This window comes from Panthera onca, chromosome A2 (assembly GCF_046562875.1).
Source record: "Panthera onca isolate mPanOnc1 chromosome A2, mPanOnc1 haplotype 2, whole genome shotgun sequence".
Lineage (NCBI taxonomy): Eukaryota > Metazoa > Chordata > Mammalia > Carnivora > Felidae > Panthera > Panthera onca.
Genome location: NC_138340.1, coordinates 18,128,405 through 18,148,764, shown reverse-complemented (window position 1 = coordinate 18,148,764; position 20,360 = coordinate 18,128,405). Strand labels below are relative to the sequence as shown.

The 20,360-nt window shown below is 41.2% G+C and overlaps 1 protein-coding gene and 1 pseudogene across 1 annotated transcript in view; one reads left to right on the top strand and one right to left on the bottom strand.

Moving 5' to 3' along the window:
• The first annotated feature begins 54 nt into the window (after window positions 1–54).
• The window catches only part of PRKAR2A (protein kinase cAMP-dependent type II regulatory subunit alpha), a 108,753-nt gene continuing 88,447 nt past the window's right edge, over window positions 55–20,360 (top strand). The window contains exon 1 of the mRNA XM_078443093.2: window positions 55–588. Within this exon, the coding sequence (XP_078299219.1) occupies window positions 336–588 (253 nt within the window). The 5' untranslated portion in view covers window positions 55–335. The remainder of the gene's footprint in view (window positions 589–20,360) is intronic.
• Window positions 8,118–8,961, bottom strand: LOC132675622 (small ribosomal subunit protein uS10 pseudogene; annotated as a pseudogene).

Below are 20,360 nucleotides of genomic sequence, written 5' to 3'. Positions count from 1 at the left end.
GGGCCGGCGGGCGGCGGGGGCGCGCACGCCCGCGGCCGCGTGCGTCACAACCCGGGCTCCTGCCCCGCCCGTCCCGCCTGCCCGCCTGTCGGTCCCTGAGGCGGCGGCGGCTGCCCAGTGACAGCGGCGGCGGCGCCAGGCCAGCCGTAGTAGCGTAGGGTCGTGCGGCCTGGAGACGCACACCCGGCAGAAGGGCGGCGCGGCGCGAGGAAGGCCGGAGCCGGGTCGCGCGGGAGGAGACCTTGCGGGCACCAGGCGAGAGGCCGGCGTGAGGGAGCGCGGAGCTAGTGGCCGCCGGCGGCCCGGACCCGCCTGTCCTCGCGGCCGCCGCCGGCATGAGCCACATCCAGATCCCGCCGGGGCTCACGGAGCTGCTGCAGGGCTACACGGTGGAGGTGCTGCGGCAGCAGCCGCCCGACCTCGTCGACTTCGCGGTGGACTACTTCACCCGCCTGCGCGAGGCCCGCTTGCAAGCCGCCAGCCCGCCCGCTGCCCCTCCTTCCGGCTCCCAGGCTCTAGAGCCCGGCCCTGGCCTGGTCACCGACGCGAAGGCGGAGAGCGAGTCGGAGGACGACGAGGACTTGGATGGTAGGCGGCGGGCTGGGCCGACGTTCGCGGTGGGGGGACGGAGGGGGGGGTGCAGGGGTCTCCAGCGATCTAGAGGGGCCGCGGGGGCCGAGCACACTGGGCCGGGACCTTGGAGCTCTCCAGCAGAGTTTGCCCGGGTTTCCCGAGCCGCGGGCGTGAGCCCCGCGTGCTCCACTTCCCAGCTGCGCTCCACGGTCCTCTGAGCCCCGAGCGCACCGAGTGAGTTGTCAGATTCAGCCTCGGAGCAAATGTGCGCGCCTTCGGCCCGCGTGGTGGCGCGGAGCCCACGTCGGCCTCGCCTCTACTGGGGGACACTTCGCCCGGTTTCGTGCCGAAGACAAGGACGCTCACATCCACCGACTCGCTCGTGTTCAATAACCGGGATGGTAACTTTGGAAATCATTCGTTTTGTGAAAAGTTATGGTGAAAACTAAGCATAGACAAAAGTAGACAAAGGGTGAAATGAACCCCTGTATGCCACTATCCACATTCAACAGTTTAAATATCTGTCACAAATGTTTCATTTCTACTTTTTTTTTTTTCTTTGCTGAAGTATTTTCAAGCAAATACCAGTCGGGTCATTTCGCCTCTGCATAACTGGACATGCATTTCTTAAAATATTCTTAGTATTTCTTAAAATTTCTGAAAATATTTATTAAAATATATGTAGTATATATTTAAACTTGACTAAAACGATTGGATCACATTTGGTGAGGGTAAACGATAATTATCTTGTTTAGCATATAGGGTGTAGGAAAAAAGACAACTCTTTTCTTTTTTTTATTTATTTTTTTTTTTTGGGACAGAGAGAGACAGAGCATGAACGGGGGAGGGTCAGAGAGAGAGGGAGACACAGAATCGGAAACAGGCTCCAGGCTCCGAGCCATCAGCCCAGAGCCTGACGCGGGGCTCGAACTCACGGACCGCGAGATCGTGACCTGGCTGAAGTCGGACGCTTAACCGACTGCGCCACCCAGGCGCCCCAAGACAACTCTTTTCTATATCTGGTTTAAGCAAGGCTGTCAAAAAGCAATTCCGTGTTCCGTGGTTGCTTTAACCTAAGCTTGGTCAGTTTAACAGTAGAATAATCCTAGTTTTGAACCGCCAAAATTTAACAAAACAATGAAAACAGAGACCGAGTTAGAGACTTTAGTGTTATTAGAGCATACTGGAAAAAAACAAAACAAAACTAGTTCTGAGTTGAATCCACATTCAGGTCACACTAACAAGGAGTTAATTATCGGTCATTGCTGTTGGAGGTCCTAAGCTTCAGTGTTGTGGACAACTTCCCATAGTTTATTCACCATTAAGAGTAGAAATGGTTCTTCTGTGTTTCTTTGACATTGCATATTAAATTATGAGGTTTTTGCCTAAAGTCTTGAAATCAAGTTGTTATTTTCCAAATCTCCTGCACAGATTTGCTTTGTGGTCTAAGAGAAGTGGTCAGACCTGTTTGATTTCAGATTCACTTTAAAATGGGGACAGTGACAGTGATCTCCCAAGGATAAATGTGTCTTTAAAAGTTTTATTTCAGGAGTGTCTGCTATGTTTGTTTCATTGACATATCTATAAATCACAAAGCTGTAACCTGCTTTGTGAAATTTTTATGTATACACGTTAGTATTTTAGAAATTAGTCCCAGATGAGTGAAAGTTTACAAGTTTTGTGTTATCTTTGTCATCTTTGATATCTTTTTAAAAATTGAGTTGACTTAAATCTTTGTAACTCTGTGCTTTATTTTACTAACATGTAAATATTTGTTATTTATATTTCTAAAGTGGCTGTGCTACGTATAATTATAGAAATCAACACAAGGTGAACTTTTATTTACAGATAATAGACTAAAAATACATTGCACACAATGAGATACCACTTCACACCCATGAGGATGGGTATTATGAAAAAAAATAGCAAGTGTTGATGAGAATGTAGAGAAGTGGGAGCCCTTGTTCATTACTGGTGGGAATGTAAAATGGTCTGGGGTTGTGGAAAACAGTTTGGTGGTTCCGCAAAAAGTTAAACATAGAATTACCATATGATCGAGCAATTTCACTGCTCTGTATATATCCCAGGAAATTGAAAGCAGGGAGCCAAACATATAGTTACAGCCAGTGTTCACTGCAGCATTATTCACAATATCCAAAAGGTAGAAACAACCCCTGTCCTATTAGAAGATGAATGGATAAGTAAATTGTGGTATATACATACAATGAAATACTATTCATCCTTTAATAAGAATGAAATTCTGATACATGCTACAACATGGATGAACCTTGGAAACATTATGCTACTGCAATATGCAAGACACAAAAAGACAAATATTTTATGATTCCACTTATATGAGGTACCTAAAATAGGTAAATTCAGAGAGATATAAAGTAGAATACAGGTTAACTGGCAGCTGGAGGTTGCTGGTAATGGGGTGTTATTGTTTAATGGGTGTTGAGTTTCTGTTCAGGATGATAAAGTTCTGAAATTGGATAGGGGTGATGGTTGCACAACACTGTGAATCTACTTAATGCTGTGAGTTGTGCACTTAAATGTGTAAAATGGTAAATTTTATGCTATGTATATTTTACCACAATTTTTTAAATGTTTATTTTGAGAGAGAGTGAGCTAGCAGGGGAGGGGCAGAGAGAGAGAGGGAGAGAGAGAGAATCCTGAGCAGGCTCCGCACTGTCAGTGCAGAGCCCTACTTGGGGCTCTGTCTCACCAACTGTGAGCTCATGACTTGAGCCAAAATCAAGAGCCAGATGCTTAACCGACTGAGCCACCCAGGCACCCCTGCCACAATTTTTAAAAAGACAAGAAAAGAAATACATATCCAGTGATTAGGAACATTAGGGCAATAAGCCTATAATACTTAAAATAAGAAATAGGATATGTAGTGTTAGATATGTATATAACAAAGAGATTTTGTTTAGTATGGCTAACCACCAATTCAGTTTATAAAATTATATGCTATTTGAAACACTCTTTTAATAACAGTTTTGATATCAAATAGCACATTAAGTATGAAGTATTATAATGAATATTTAACTCTTGGGAAAACCTGAAGAGTTCGGATTTATTTTTTAATTTTTTTAAAATTTATTTATTTATTTTGAGAGAGAGAGAGAGAGAGAGAGAGCAAGCGCATGCGTGTGCGTGCCTGGGGGAGGGGCAGAGAAAGAAGAAGAGAGAATCCCAAGCAAGCTCCAGTGCTACCAGCGCAGAGCCTGATGTGGGGCCTGAACCCACAAAACTGTGAGATCATGACCTGAACAGAAACCAAGAGTTGGATGTTTAATCGACTGAGCCCGCCAGGCGCCCCAAGAGTTTAGATTTATTAATATGTTTCTGTAACTGCATCCTCATGAGGACAATAATTGGTATCCAGACTTGATTCACTTCTATAATTATCATAAAACATACACCTGTGGGTCTCCCAGCATATATATATATATATATGTATATATATATATATATATATATATATATATATATACACACACACACACACACACATATTAATATTATATTGTATTATATCATATCATATCATATTAATAGTATATTTATGTGTTATATATATATTTGGTAACAGCTTTGTGGAATATAATTCACATACTATATAATTCACCCATTTAAAGTGTATAGTTCAGTGGTTTTATTATATTCAGAGATATGTGCAACCATCACCACAGTTAGTTTTAGAACAGTTTTTGTCACCGCAAAAAGAACCCCATACCCTTTAGCCATCAACTGCCAACACCTCCATTCCCCTCTCATCTGCTTTCTGTCTCTATAGATTTGCCTATCCTGGACACTTCATATTAATGGAATCATGCAGTATATGGTCTTTTGCCATTAATATGAAATGTCCAGGATAGGCAAATCTATAGAGACAGAAAGCAGATGAGAGGGGAATGGAGGTGTTGGCAGTTGATGGCTAAAAGGTATGGGGTTCTTTTTGCGGTGACAAAAACTGTTCTAAGACTTCTTTCACATGGCATAATGTTTTTAAAGTTCATCAGTGTTGTTGCATAAATTAATGTGTCACTCCTTTTTATTACTGAATATTCTATTGTATGGATATACCACATTATTTTATCCATCAGTTGATGGGCATTTAGGTTGTTTTCACTTTTTAGCTTTTATGAATAATGTTGCTATGAATATTTCATGTGTACAAGTTTTCGTGTGGACGCATGTTTTTCTCTTTGATATGTACACCTTGGAGTAGAATTGTTTGATCATACGGTAACTCTTTGTTTAACCTTTTGAAGAACTGCCAGAGTGTTTTCCAAAGTGGCTGCACCATTTTACATTCTAACCAGCAGTGTATTAAGGGTTCTAATTCCTTCATGTCCTTGTTAACACTTATAGTCTTCTTTATAATTAAAAAAAATTTTTTGTGTGTTTATTTACTTTTCAGAGACAGAGTGTGAGCAGGGGAGGGTCAGAGAGAGAGGGAGACACAGAATCCAAAGCAGGCTTCAGGCTCTGAGCTGTCTGCACGGAGCCCGACATGGGGCTCGAACCCATGAACTGTGAGATCATGACCTGAGCCGAAGTCAGGCCTAACTGACTGAGCCACCCAGGTGCCCCTACAGTCTTCTTTATAACAGCCATCCACATGGATGGAAAGTAGTACCTCATTGTAGTTTTGCTTTGCAGTTCCTTAAGTGATGTTGAGCATCTTTTCAAATGGTTCTTGGTCATTTGTGTATCTTTTTTTTGAGAAATGTCTATTCAGGTCCTTTGTCCACTTTTTAATTGGGTTGTTTTTTTAATTTTTGAGTCGTGAGAGGTCTTTATGTATTGTAAACAAGTCCTTTATCAGATGTACAACTTACAAATATTTTCTCTCATTTAGTGAGTTGTTTTTTCAATTTTTGATATTGTTTTGAAGCAGAAAAGTTTTTTATTTTGATGAAGTCTAATGTATCATTTTCTTTTTTGTTTGTGATTTAGGTGTCATATTTAAGAAACCATGACCAAAAGCAAGATCATGAAAATTAACCTCTGTTTTCTTTTAAGAGTTTTATAGTTTTAGCTCTTGCATTTAGGTATTGGTACATTTTGAGTAATTTTTTTGTGGACAGTGTCAGGTACTTCATTCTTTTGCATGTGGTTATCCAGGTGTTCCAACACAATTCATTAAAAGATGGTTTTTTCCCCCATTTAATTGTCTTGGTACTTTTGTTGAAAGTCAATTGACTGTGGTATGTCATTGTTTCTAACTCCATTCTGTTCTACTGATCTGTGTATCTGTCATATCCCACTACTACACTGTCTTGATTAGTAAGATTTGTAGTAATTTTGGAATCAGCAAGTGTTAGTTCTCCAACTCTGCTCTTTTTCAAAATTGTTTTGGCTTTTGTAGTTCCTTGAATTTCTATATGAATTTTAGAATTAGCCTGTCAATTTCTGTAAGGAAAGCAACTGGGATTTTGATAGAGATTGCATTGAATTTGTAGATTAATTTGGAAAGTATTGCCATCTTAACATTATTAGGTCATCTAAATCTATGAATATGGGATGTCTTTCCGTTTGTTTAGACCCTCTTTAATTTTTAAAGATAACAATATTTTGTAGTTTTCAGAGTATAGGTTTTGCACTTCTTTTGTTAAATTTATTCCTAAGTAATTCATTCCTTTTGATGTTATTGTAAATGGAATTGTTTTCTAAATTTCATTTTCACATTGCTCATTGCAAGTGTGTACAAATAGTTAATTTTTAAAAATAGTGACCTTGTTTCTTGCAACCTTGCTGGGCTTGTTTACTAGTTCTAGTAGTTTTTTTAGTGGATTTTTTAGGATTTTTCCCCAGCATTTTTACTGTACAGCATAGACCACATAACATAGGAGTTGGTCCAAACAACATTAGCAGAACTTTTTTGGAATTGCTTAATAATAATATTCCCGCAGTTCACATATCTGGATCTCTCAGCAAGATTTTGACACTGTTGAACCACCTTCTCTTGAAATTCTCTTCCTCTTGGCAGCTGTGTCTTCATTCACCCGGCTCTCCGTCCACCACTTGGCCTCTCTGCCCTTTAAATGATGGCTTATGATCTCCAGAATTTAGTTTGTTAACTTTTTTGCCTCAGTGAACAATTCTTTTCCTGAGCATTTTTACTGCCTTGAACCTGGATCTTCAAAATCAAAACTTTTCTGCTCATACACATACCTATTTATGCTTTTTTTTTTTTGAGCGGGGGTGTGGGGGTGGTGGAGGGTAGGAGGTGGGGGTGGGGGGAGGGCACAGGGACAGAGAGAGGGGCAACACGGAATCCAAAGCACACTCCAGGCTCTGAACTGTAAGCACAGAGCCTGATGAGGGGCCCAAACTCACAAACCATGAGATCATGACCTCAGCCGAAGTCGGACACCTAACTGACTGAGCCACCTAGGCACCCCTTTCTTGTCTTATTCTTTATTTTTAATAGAAAAGGTTATAGGCATTTAAAAATTTCTCTACTGTGTTGTCATAATGACTTTTTTTATTGTGATAGACTATACATAAAATTTATTATTTTACCATTTTAAAGTATAAAATTCAGGGGCATTGAATACATTCATTATTTTGTGCAACCAACACCACTATTTTGTTTTTCTTTTTAAAGGTTGTTTTTGACGAGGCTTCTGGGTGGCTCATTTGGTTAAGCTAAATCCGACTTTGGCTCATGTCATGATCTCATGGTCTGTGAGTTCAAGTCCCATGTCAGGCTCTGTGCTGACAGCTCAGAGTCTGGAGCCTGCTTCAGATTCTGTGTCTCCCTCTCTCTCTGACCCTCCCCTGCTCATGCTCTGTCTCCCTCTTTCTCTCAAAAAATAAATAAACATTAAAAAATAATAATAAGTAAAAGTGTTTTGGGGGAGCACCTGGGTGGCTCAGTTGGTGCCAACTCTTGATGTTAGCTCAGGTGTTGGTCTCCGAGTTGTGAGTTAAAGTCTCATGTTGGGCTCCATGGTGGGTGGAAACCTACTTAAAAAAAAAAAAAAAAAAATTATTTTAGGTTTTTGAGGCTCCTGGCAATTCAATATGAATTTTGTGATCAGTTTTTCCATTTCTGCCAAAAAGCCTATTTTCTGGGGCACCTGGTGGCTAAGTTCAGTTAAGCATCCAGCTCTTGATTTTAGCTCAGGTTATGATCCCAAGGTCATGGGATTGAGCCCTATGTTGGATTCCATGCTGAGCATGGAGCCTACTTGGGATTCTCTCTCTCCCTCTCTCTCTCTCTCTCTCTCTGCCCCTCCCCACCCCCTTTTGCAAAATAAATAAACGTTTTTTAAAAAGAGGCCTGTTTTTTTATTTAATCATCAGAATGTTGATTGTTAGTATATACAGCTACAGCTGTTTTTTTGTGTGTTGTCTTGTACCCTGAAACCTGTGGATTTTTTAGAGTTTTCTGTATACAAGGTCATGTAATCTGTGAATAGTTTTGTTCCCTTTCATTTTGATTGCCTTTTATTTATTTTTCTTGCCTAATTGCTCTGGCTAGGACTTTCAGTACTATGCTGAATAGACGTGAATCAACAAGGCATCCTTGTCTTCTTCCTGATTTAGTGGGAAATTTTTCAGTCTTTTACCATTGGGTAAGATGTTAGTTGTGTTTTTTTGTTTGTTTGTTTTTGTTTTTAATAAATGCTGTTCACCATGTTGAGGAAATTCCCTTTAATTCCTGGTTGTTGAGTGATTTTATCATGAAAGGGTATTGAATTTTGTTAGATGTTTTTTGTGCTTCAGTTGAGATGATGTAGCTTTTTCCTTTCATCTTTTAATGTGGTATACTACACTGATTGATTTTTGTATGTTGAACCACCCTTGCATTTTTGGGATAAATCCCACTGGGTCACATTTTAAGGTATAATCGTTTTGATATACTGCTGGATGTAGTTTGCTGGTATTTTGTTGTCCTAATGATTTCTTGCTGCATTTTGTAAATTAAGTGAATATATTATACTCTACTTAATTATTCTCCTTTTAGGTTGCCTCCAGATGTTTGTTTGCATGAACTTTTTTATGTATATGGGTTTTGATAATTTATTAAAGTAATTAATTTAAGCATTGGCATTGATGACTTCATCCTCAGTTCCTGGCTCAGATGGAAGTAATCTGTTTAACAATCTCAGAAGGACCGTGCAGGTCAGTGAGTTGCTTGTGGATCCTCATCTGAAAAAGATCCCAAGTCTTACTACCATCACCACAAGGAGTTTTCTAAGTAGTGATTCTCAGGGTCTTGTTAGGCATCTGAACTGGTCCATCCATTTTGAGGTTCTTTTCTTTTGCTTCAAGTCAACACATAACTTTTTTTTACATTGGTTTTACATTGTGGCTGGTTAGGGTAACTGTAGTTTGGTGAATCACTACCTCTGGTTCCTGGGGTGATTATTCTGTTATATTTAAGAGCCAGGGCTGCAGCTGAGCTTCCTGACAGAATTGTTCCTCTGGGAGAGCCAACAGCAGTGAGTCAAGAGCAGGAGCCAGCACCCCAAGCTCCACTGCAGCTGTGACCATGTCTTCCTCAAAGATTGCATAAGCCTTTTTAAAATTTTTGGCTTATTCCCCTAGAACAGATTGATAGAAATATAATTATTAGGTCAAAATGTACTTTTTTTGGTCATTTAATAAGTATAGTCATATGCTTTTCAGAAGGATTGTTCCGATCAGTATACACAGTCATCAGCAACATATGTGAATACCAAATTTGCTGTGCCATTGATAGCACAAGGTATTAAAATTCTTTAAAAAGTACTAATTTGGGGAAATTTTTTCTCAATGTTTTAATTTCAGTTTTATTCATTGTAGGGAGGTTGAATGTTCATCTTCATCTAATGTTTGCTCACGTTTCATGTAGGGCTGTATACTTCAGATACTTTAACTGAATTGGTAAGAATTACTCCTTGCTTTTGTTTTAGTTTTTTTTTTTTTTTTTTTTTTTTTAATTTAATTTAAGTAATCTCTACCCCCAATGTGGAGCTCAAACTCAGGACCCCAAGATCAAGGGTCACACACTCTGCTCTACTGACTGAGCCAGCCAGGTGCCCTGACTCATAGCTTTTGGAAGGTGAGAGAGAGAGGAGAGTCAAGATTTACTCCTCCTCACACCATATCTGGGGTGAACCTGGTATTACTTTGGAATACCAGAGGGATGGTGCTGTTAATAAAGATACTAGATAAAGAAAAGCTGTTGTTTCTGTTCTTAAAGCACTTCTGACACTACCTGGAGTTAGTGCAGACCTCACAAGTTAAAGGCTCAGTCCCACAAGATGGCCTCCCTACTTCAGATGCTAATCACAAGTCCTGGCCTCCTATATTTCTAACAGACCATCTATAAATTTGGGGGTTTCCATAACCCCCTCCTGGAGTTTGATAATTTGCTAGAATGGCTCACACAACTTAGGAAAATGCTTTACTTACTGTTACCAGTTTATTATAAAGGATAGAAGTCAGGAACAACCAAATGGAAGAGATACATAAGGCAGGGTATATGGGAAGGGGCACAGAGCTTCTGTGCCCTCTCTGAGCATACCACCCTTCCAGCACCTCAGTGTGTTCAACCTGGAAGCTCTGAACCCATTTATTTAGGTTTTCTGGAAGTTCTTTTATGTAGGCATGGTTGATTAAATCGTTGGTCATTGGTGATGAGCTCAATTCAAAGCCCTTCTCCCCTCCCTCTTGGTCTAGGGACTGAAAGTTCCAATCACCTGGTTGGTTCCTCTAGTAACTAGTCATCTCATTAGCATAAGCTTAGGTGTGGTTGAAAGGGCCTTATTATGAATAACAAAAGACATTCCTCTCAATCACTTAGGAAATTCCAAGGGTTTTAGGGGCTCTGTGCAAGGAACCAGGGCCAAAGACCAAGTAAATATTATATCACAGTATCACACTGGAAAATTTCAAAATTAATCTTTCTCCCTCCCCTCTTCTCTCTCCTGTCCTCTTCCTTCCTTTCCTCTCAAGGGGAAGACAGAGTTGGACCTATTGCATGAATTTGAAAGGCTTACAGGATGGCCTGGTAGAAATAGCCAGCAGGCCTGAATCCCTGGGTGGCTCAGTCAGTTGAGCATCGACTCTTGATCTTGGCTCAGATCATGATCTTCAGTTTGTGAGTTGGAGCGCCCATCGGGCTCTTCACTGACAGTGTGGAGCCTGCTTGGAATTCTCTCCCTCTCTCTCTGCCGCTACCCCACTCGTGCTCTCTCTTAAAATAAATGAATAAACTTAAAAAAAAAAAGAAAAGAAATAGCCAGCAGGCCATGGTAATCACAGGCCTGGAACTGGAAGACAGGTCAAGGCTAGATGAGAGGTGTGAGGAGCCATCAGTGTGATATGGGAGTGGATGAGGCTGTCCTATCCAGTTTGAAGAGAATAAGGCCATGACGGTGATGAAGTTTTGGAGGTGATGATGGGGTTCATGGGGTCTGGAGCAGACTGCCAAGAAAGAATTTTCGAAGACGTCTTTGGTGCCAAAAGGTAATCTTATTAAAGCATGGGGACAGGACCATGGGCAGGAAGAGCTGCACTGTAAGTGGGGGGTGGTGGTGACTGTTTTATGGAGTCTGGGGAGATTAAGTCAAGAGGGAGTTTCCAAAGAGACTTTCACATGCCAAAGACTTACTGGATCCAGGCTCAGCTATTGTCAAGTTAAGGTTGTTTTTCCCTCTAGCAAAGCATTGACATTAAGACAGTAGGGAGTTCCTGGACTTTAGGCTGTTGATGGGATTGCCTTTTTTGGGTAAACTGGTGGAGTCCCTTATCAGTTTAACCATTTGTTTTTTGTCCTTTCTTGTTTTGGGGTAGCTGGGAGTGTCCAAAGAATATGACACCTGTCCCACCTGGGAGGGGGGTGGTGCTAGCTTGTGTTTTGCCCTCAGCCTGCCTCATCAAATGCTCCCTCATCCACACTGATCCTGGGACCTCTGACAGACATTCTGGTTTTTCGTTTGTTTTTTGAGAGAGAGGGCACAAGTGAGAGAGGGAGAGAAGGAGAATCCCACCAGGGGCAGAGAGGGAGAGAGAGAGAGAGAAGCAGGGCTCACCTGGGGCTCGTGTTTTGTGCTCATCACCCGAAGTGGGGCTGTGCTCATCCAAAGTGGGGCTCATGCTCACCCGATGTGGGACTCGTGACCTAAGCCGAAGTTGATGCTTAGTGACTGAGCCACTCAGGCACCCCTAACATTCTGTGTTTAAAAAGTATGGGTAAATGCCAAGATTTAAGACAAGATTTAGTCAGGGTGAGAATGAGACCCTCATGTGGATGTAGTTTCTCCACATCCTCTTATTTATTTATTTATTTGTTTGTTTGTTTATTTTTTTATAAGTTTTTAAATGTTTATTTTTGAAAGAGAGAGAGAGTGAATGAGCACGAGCGGGAGAGGGGCAGAGAGAAAGGGAGACACAGAATCCAAAGCAGGCTCCAGGCTCTGAGCTGTCAGCACAGAACCTGATGCAGGGCTGGAACTCACAAACTGAGCCACCCAGGGGCCCCATTATTGTCTTTTTAAAAAAATAATTTGAGGGGCGCCTGGGTGGCGCAGTCGGTTAAGCGTCCGACTTCAGCCAGGTCACGATCTCGCGGTCCGTGAGTTCGAGCCCCGCGTCCGGCTCTGGGCTGATGGCTCGGAGCCTGGAGCCTGTTTCCGATTCTGTGTCTCCCTCTCTCTCTGCCCCTCCCCCGTTCATGCTCTGTCTCTCTCTGTCCCAAAAAAAAAAATAAATAAAAAACGTTGAAAAAAAAAAAAAAAAAAAAATAATTTGAGGGGCTCCTGGGTGGCTCAGTGGGTTGAGTATCCGACTTTGGCTCAGGTCATGACCTCATGGTTCGTGAGTTCGAGCCTTGCGTGGGGCTCTGCGCTGACAGCTCAGGGCCTGGAGCCTGCTTCTGATTCTGTGTCTTCCTCCCCTCAGCTCCTCCCCTGCTCACACTCTGTCTCTCTCTCAAAATAAATAAAGATTAAAAAAATAATTAAAATAATTTGAGTGAAATTCATGTAACATAAAATTCATCATTTATTTATTTTTTAAATATTTATTTAGTTTTGGGGGAGCGCAAGCAGGGAGGGGCAGAGAGAGGGGGGCAGAGGATCCAAAGTGGGCTCTGTGCTGACAGGCGAACAGCAGTGAGCCTGATACGGGGCTTGAACTCAGAACCGCAAGATCATGACCTGAGCCGAAGTCAAGACACTCAACTGACTGAGTCATCCAGGTGGCCCCCTTATTTATTTATTTTTAAATGTTTATTTATTCTGAAAGAGAGAGAGAGAGAGGACGAGTAGGAGAGGGGCAGAGAAGGAGAGAGAGAGAACCCCAAGTAGGCTCTGAGCTGTCAGCACAGAGCCCAATGCGGGGCTCACTCTTACAAGCTAGGAGATTATGACCTGAGCTGAAATCAAGAACCAGATGATTAACCACCTGAGCCACCCAAATGCCCCAAAGTTCATCAATTTACAGTGAACAATTCATTAGCATTAAATACACTTAACTATATTGTGTAATAACCATCTCTGTCTTGTTCTGAAACATTTCTATCACTCCCAAGTAAGTGATAATCCTCCATTAAACAGTTTGTACCCATTTCCTCCTCCTGCCTCCTCCCACCCCTGACAGCCACCAGTCTGCATTCTGTTTCTGTAGGTTTGCCTGTTTTGGACATTTCATATAAATGGAGTCATACAATATGTGATCTTTCGTGTCTGCCCCTTCCTCTTGGCATTGTGTTTTCAAGCTTCATCTGTATTGTAGCCTGTATCAATCAATACTTCATTCTTTTTTTATTGCTGAATAGTATTCCATTATATGTATGTACTGTAATTCGTTTATCTGTTAATCGGTTGATGGACATTTGGGCATTTTCTACCATTTGGCTATTGTGAATAGTGCTGCTATTGCATACCTGTGCATTTCCTTGTTTGAGTACCTGTTTTTAGTTCTTTTGGGTATACACCCATGAGTAGAATTGTGGGCTCATATAACAATCTGTGTTTAGCTTTTGGAGGAGATGCCAAACTCTCTTCTACAGTGGCTTAACCATTTTACCTTCTTACCAGTGTACTTGGATTTCAATTTCTCCATGTCATTGCCACACTTGTCTTTTTGATTATTGTCATCCTAGTGGGTGTGAAATGTATCTTATGGTTTTCATTTGCATTTCCCTAATGACTAAAAATGTTGAACATCTTTTATGTGCTTGTCCATTTGTATATTTTCTTTGGAAAAATGTCTATTCAGCTCCTTTGTCCGTTTTTAAATTGGGTTGTCTTTGTTGTTGAGATGTACGAGTTTTTTACATATTTCAGATACCAGTGTCTTACCCAATATGTAATTTGCAAATGTTTTTCCCTATTTTGTGAGTTGTCTTTTTACATTCTTGAAGAACAGAAGTTTTAAATTCTGATGAAGTTCAATTTGTCTATTTTTTTTCCTTTGTTGCTATGCTTTGAGTGTCATACCCAGTCTGCTTTTTATGGATCCCTACCCCAAAAGAGCACCTTGTCCTCTCTAGTCCATTTTCCAGCTAGTAGCCAGATACTTTTTTTTAATGGAGATCAGATCATATCATTCTTCAGTTTAAATCCCCTCATTGCAATTGGAATGAAATCTGCATATCTTCCCTGGTCTACACAATCCTGCAGGATTTTGTCCCAGTCTTTCTCTCTACCTTTTCTCTCTAGCCCTACCCATCCTTGCTTGCTAAGCTTATTTCTACATTTGCCTCACTCTCCCTAATTACTGTATGATTGCTGCAGGCCCTTCCTGAATCTTTCTTTCCTGGCTCTGACAAGCTGGCTCCTCTTCTCTTAGGATTCAGCTTCAGAGAGGCTTTTCAAATTGTCCTGCTTAGAGTGGGTCCTTTTGTTGTTGAGATTAATAGCACCCCAGGTAGTTACATTAGAACTCTAGTAATGATCTAGAATTCTCCTTTGCTTTTTGTTGTTTCTCTATCAGTAGAACAGAAGCTCCTTGAGGATGGGAAGCTGTCTTATTCTTTGTCTCCAGTGCTTAGCTTACACTTGGTCCATAATGGATACTTAGTGAGTGAGTTTCTGACAGCTGATTTTGGAGACTGGCATCATAGAGTACACTGGGGGAGCACAGATATGGGAGCAGCAGAAGGGACTGGTCAGTCAGTGGTGTTGGAAGCAATGGAGAGGTCAGCAGAGGTAAGGCTGGTGTTGAAGTGGTTGCACTCAGCTGTAATTCTCAGGGTGTTATGTGCTGGTCACAGCCTGTGCTGTGGTTGGACTGGCCCTTGTGCTTATTATAATTGCAAGACACCCTTCAGCAATAACCATCAGGAAACTTTGAAGAAATTAAGGTTTATTATTTACAGGATGTGGAAATTACACAGCACACGTGGAGCCACACAGCGAGGACGTTGAGGGTGGTTAGCCGGGGAGGGGTGGGGGGAGAGTGCACGTGCCTGGGAGTGAGAGCAGGAGCACACACAGGCCCAGGGTTCTGCTTTTATATTGGGAGTTGAGGGTAGGGGCCTAGGGTTTTCCGGCTCACTCTTTATTGGGGAATTTAAAACATAGGAGAAAAAACAAGTGTTCCAAATCATTTATCAGAATCAACCAAGATCTCTAAAACAAAGGAGGCTCAGTGAGGGAAGGCAGCCTGGCTTTTTATCTAATTAAGTGGCTGGCAATGTGTTTATTCAAGATAGCCCTCTAGAAGTAGATGCCTCTTTGAAGTGAATGCCTAATCATTGTTTAAGTCAGTCGCTTGCGTTACAAAAAAGAACAAAAAACTGCATACACTGCACAGGGATAGAGGCTCCAAGTGGAGTTGTGGTGGAAGAGGTCTGGTGGCAGCAGCACTGGGAGTGTGTGTGACAGCAGATGGCTGCAGAAGGTGCACATAAGGAATGGGGAGTCCATTTTGAAGAAGTGAAGAAAAAACCAGTGATAACTTGAAAGAGAGGTGGGTGTGAAGGAAGGTTTTTGTTATTGGTAAGACATAGTCCCCCCTAGCACGTTCCTGTCAGAGGAAAGGAGCCAGTGAAGGCAGCTGATGCAAGAAGGCCTTAAGGCTGGGTGGGTGAGAACAGAAAGAAAGTGGGGACATCTTTTCAGAGAGTGGAAAGGAATGTTATTTGCCTTTATTTTAAAAGATAATTTAAGGTTTTACTTAAAGGCCTTGTCTTTTACTAGTTGAATCTCATAAAGGTGAATGTTTAAGAAGGGAAAATTATCTCTTGAAACGTGTTGTTATTGATTTTTCTAAGCTTATCTGTCTGTTGGCTATTTTTAATACCATGGATCCATGAAAGAGAAATAAATGCATTTTTAAAAAAATGTTTATATATTTTGAGAGAGCTTGTACCGCTCGTGCACGAGAGTGAGCAGGGGAGGGGCAGAGAGAAAGAGAGGTAGAAGGATCCCAAGCAGGTGCTGCACTTCCAGTACAGAGCCTGATGTGGGGCTCAAACTCAAGAACCGTGAGATCATGACCTGAGCCAAAATCAAGAGCTGGACGCTTAACTGACCGAGGTCAGTTAACTACCCAGGTGCTTCTGCATTTTTTTTTTTTTTTTTAAGATTGCTATAATGTAGACTTTATTTGGGGGAAGGTTCTTTTTAAAAAATAACAACTTCTTCATACAAAATCTTTTAACTAGAAATTAATGAAAAGACAGCTTATTGGAACTTCGTTCTTTTTGGGTTTTTTTAATAAAATTAAAAAAAAATTTTAATGTTTATTTACTCTTTGAAAGAGAGACAGAGTGCCAGCGGGAGAGAGGCAGAGAGACATAGAATCCAAAGCAGGCTCCAGGCTCTGAGATGTCAGCACAGAGCCCAACGTGGGGCTCCACCTCACGAACCATGAGATCATGACCTGAGCTGAAGTCAGACACTTAACTGACTGAGCCACCCAGGTGCCCTTATAAATTAAAAAAAAAAAAAAAAATTTAATGTTTATTTATTTTGAGGGAGAGAGAGACAGAGTGCGAGCAGGGGAGGGGCAGAGAGAGAGGGAGAGAGGGAGAATCTGAAGCAGGCTCCAGGTTCTGAGCTGTCAGCACAGAGCCCGATGCAGGACTTAAACTAGACAACCGCGAAATCATGACCTGAGCTGAAGTTGAACGCTCAACTGACTGAGCCACCCAGGAGCCCCGTAAATTTTTTTTTTTTAATGTTTATTTACTTTTAGACAGGGAGAGACAGAGCATGAGTGGAGAAGGGGCAAAGAAAGAGGGAGACACAGAATCCAAAGCAGGCTCCAGCCTCCGAGCCGTCAGCACAGAGCCTGTTGCGTGGCTGGAACCCACAAGCCGTGAGATCATGACTTGACTCGAAGTTGGACGCTTAACCAACTGAGCCACCTAGGCGCCCTTTGAACTTCTTTCAAGTCTCACAACTTTTCACTATCTGATGAGAAATGATGAGCTATTGGGAATTTTCCATATGTTGCTCTTATAAACTTCTTACTCTGTTAAAAAAATGAAAGAAACTAAAAGGTCACTATTATAATGAAAATACTTAGGAAGCAATTATGATAATGAGGAAATCACTAACTTTCACATTGTGGTTTTTGGAAATAGCCAGATATTTTAAATCCACAGTGAGGTGATTGAATTATCCTTGGATTAGTTTTTTTAATGGAGATACTTGAGAATACTGAATTTTAAGTGCTTTTTTTTTAAGCCCTGCTTCTAATACTTACTGTTAAAATATTGTCAGTTTTAGAAAAAGAATGATGTCCCTCAGTGATCTGCTCACACACTGTTTTTATTATAGAAAAGAACAGAATAGTCTCCAGTTAGAGAAGTGAGCTACACAGTACTATGAATCACACACTGCTCCTCTGCCTAGTTTTCCTCTTTGAGAGATACGTTAAGTCCTGTTTTTATCACATGGTAATGAACATATCTGTGACTCTGGTGAGGCTCCTGTGGCCTGTATTCCCTGTGAGGCAGGTGAGGGTGGGGCGTGGCACTCAGCAGCTTCCTGGGTGTGAGAATGTGGGGTTACTGCTCCTTAGGAACCCACTTCATTTGTGCGTCTAAAAGATGTGTGGCCTTCTTTTTTCTTCCAAGCTTTTAGTCAAACTGAGAACCCTACTGCTCTTTTTGAAAGCAGCTATGAGAATGGTGTGGAAGAAATAATTTTCAAATACCGTACAAGAGAAAAAGCAGCCTCTTTTTGCATGGTGGCCCTTACTAAGGAAATAGGATTATTAAAAAAATAATTAGAGGACACTTATTCACAGAACACAAAAGATTTACGCTAGCATTAATACAAAAAACTGAGCCTGGGTGGCTCAGTCGGTTATGCGTCCGACTTCGACTCAGGTCATGATCTCATGGTTCGTGAGTTCGAGCCCCATGTGGCACTCAGTGCTGACAGCTCGGAGCCTGTAGCCTGCTTTGGATTCTGTGTCTCCTCTCTCTCTGCCCTTACGCGCGCGCTCTCTCTCTCTCCCTCTCTCTCTCAAAAATAAATAAATAAACATTAAATTAAAAAACCTCAGCTTTAAAGCATTTTTAGTAATCTACGGGCAGCTTTGAAATGTCCTCATTGGAAGAACCAAATGCATTTGAGGACACCAGTGTGTAATATGTAGGTAAGGACAGGTTGGGCATATGTGCCCATTCTGGAGACTGTGAGGAGCTTGTTTTCATCACCTGTAGCACAGAATAGCTTTAGTTTACAGTTCTGGTGAAGGATGAGATATTATTTCAAGATTAAATGTTTCCTCAGTAAAAATGGATCAAGGCTTCCCCTTCAAATAAAAAGCAACTTGAGGGAAATAATAGGGGAAACATTTTGCTCATTAAATCTTTTTGTAATAATTTTGGATGATGTGGCTCCAGACTAAAATAGGTGTTGGCACAGCTATTTTGTCTCTAGAAATATGTGGTCGGCTAGGACTGTTCTTGTATATCGTATCTTCAAAATAAGTTTTTCTCATGTCATTTTTCCTCTTAGGTGTAAAACTTAGTTTATGATTCTTTGGAGTTAAAAAAAAAGGGGGGGGGGAGTGTTCACAGCCCAGTAACTAAAACTTTTAACTTCTATTATTTATTTTGCATTTAAGGTTCCACTTAAATGAATTAAAATAAAAAAATAGATGCCTTGAGTTTTTCTCAGTCCAAGTCCTAATACCTGCCTGGGAGGTTGTTAGAAAGAGTTTTAAGATGTGATACCCCCACAAGATACTATGTGTGAAGACAATGATTAATGATGTTGAAATTTGGACAAAAAGTTTTTGGCTAAACCAGTGGCTGGAGAATTACTGTTCAGTTTGCAATGTTACAATTAAAGCATTTCCGTTTTTTGAGACATCAGTATTTTTATTTTTATTAAAAAATCTTTTTTAATGTTTATCTTTGAGAGAGAGAGAGAGTGAGAGTGCATGAGCACGAGCTGGTGAGGGGCAGAGAGAGAGGGAGACACAGACACAGAATCCCAAGCAGTCTCCAGGCTCTGAGCTGTCAGCACAAAGCCCGATGCGGGGCTCGAACTCACGAACTGCACGATCATGATCTGAGCCGAAATCGGACGCTTAACCGACTAATCCACCCAGGTGCCCCAAGACATCCAGTATTTTTAAAGAAAAGTAAAATTATTATTAGAGGAAGATTTGTTTCATACCATAAATAGGCATACTTGTCACCTTTTGCCATAGTCTTGATGGCTCCTTTGGGAAAAATTATTGAGGCTCTTTTGTTTGGTGATTCCATTATTATTAACAAGGAGGTGATTTGTCTTGCCATTACCAGGCCAACTCTCAACTACACAAAAGAGAAAGAGAAGCCCAATCTGGTTGGTGATGTTACAGAGTTTTGTTGCAGTCACTAGATAACTCTTGGAATGTAGTTAAATTTAATGTATAAAAAAATTTTTTTAATGGTGTGTAGTCTACTAGATGAGTGGTATCTGAAAGGCTAATAAATGAGAATGGGATTTAATGCTCCTAAAATGAGTGAGCATCTGTGGTCTTAGATATCTTTACATTTGTCTATTTTTGTAACTTGGCGAGAGAATTTTAGCAGTTTGTTTTTGTTGTATAATAAAGAATGTGCTTGGTCTTTGTGCCTTCCAAAATTCTTAGACTTTCCCAAGGGATGGAGTGTCTTTCTTATTCATGAGTCCCTTGGATCACAGTTGAGTTAATGTTAATGCGATAATTCAGAATGGGGCCTGGTTACCAGAAGGACCAGCCATATAGTTAGAGGATTGGGACTTTGAGCCAGTCTGACCTCTGGGGAAAAGTGGGGCTGGGGATTGAGTTTAAAATCATGTGGCCCAGGATTCAATCATGAATATGGAATAAAACCCTGAAAAAAACCTTTGAACTCTAAAGCTTAGTGGAGCTTCCTTTTTGGTGAACACGTTTATATTCTAGGAGGGTGATGTGCCCTGATTCCAGAGGGCATGGAAAACTTTGTGTTCAGGACTCTTCCAGATCTTATCCTGTATGTTTCTTCATTTGGCTAGCCCTGATTTGTATCCTTTATAATAAAATTGTAAGTATAGTGCTTTCTGGGGTCCTGTGAGTTGTTCTAACAAATCATACCTGAGTTGTGGGAACCTCTGAATTTGTAGCCAGTAGGTCAGAAATATGATTGGCCTGGCGACTCCCAAAGTGTAGTTGCATCTGAGGCAGGGGCAGTCTTGTTAGGGACCATGTTCTTTAACTGTGGATTATGATGCTACTCTGGGTGGTTAACATCAGAATTGTATTGAAATCCACCAATTGGTGTCAGAATAGTTTTATATTCCTTTTACAATTCTACTTAAATTGGTGGCCATATGTGAGTTGGTGCGAGGATATAT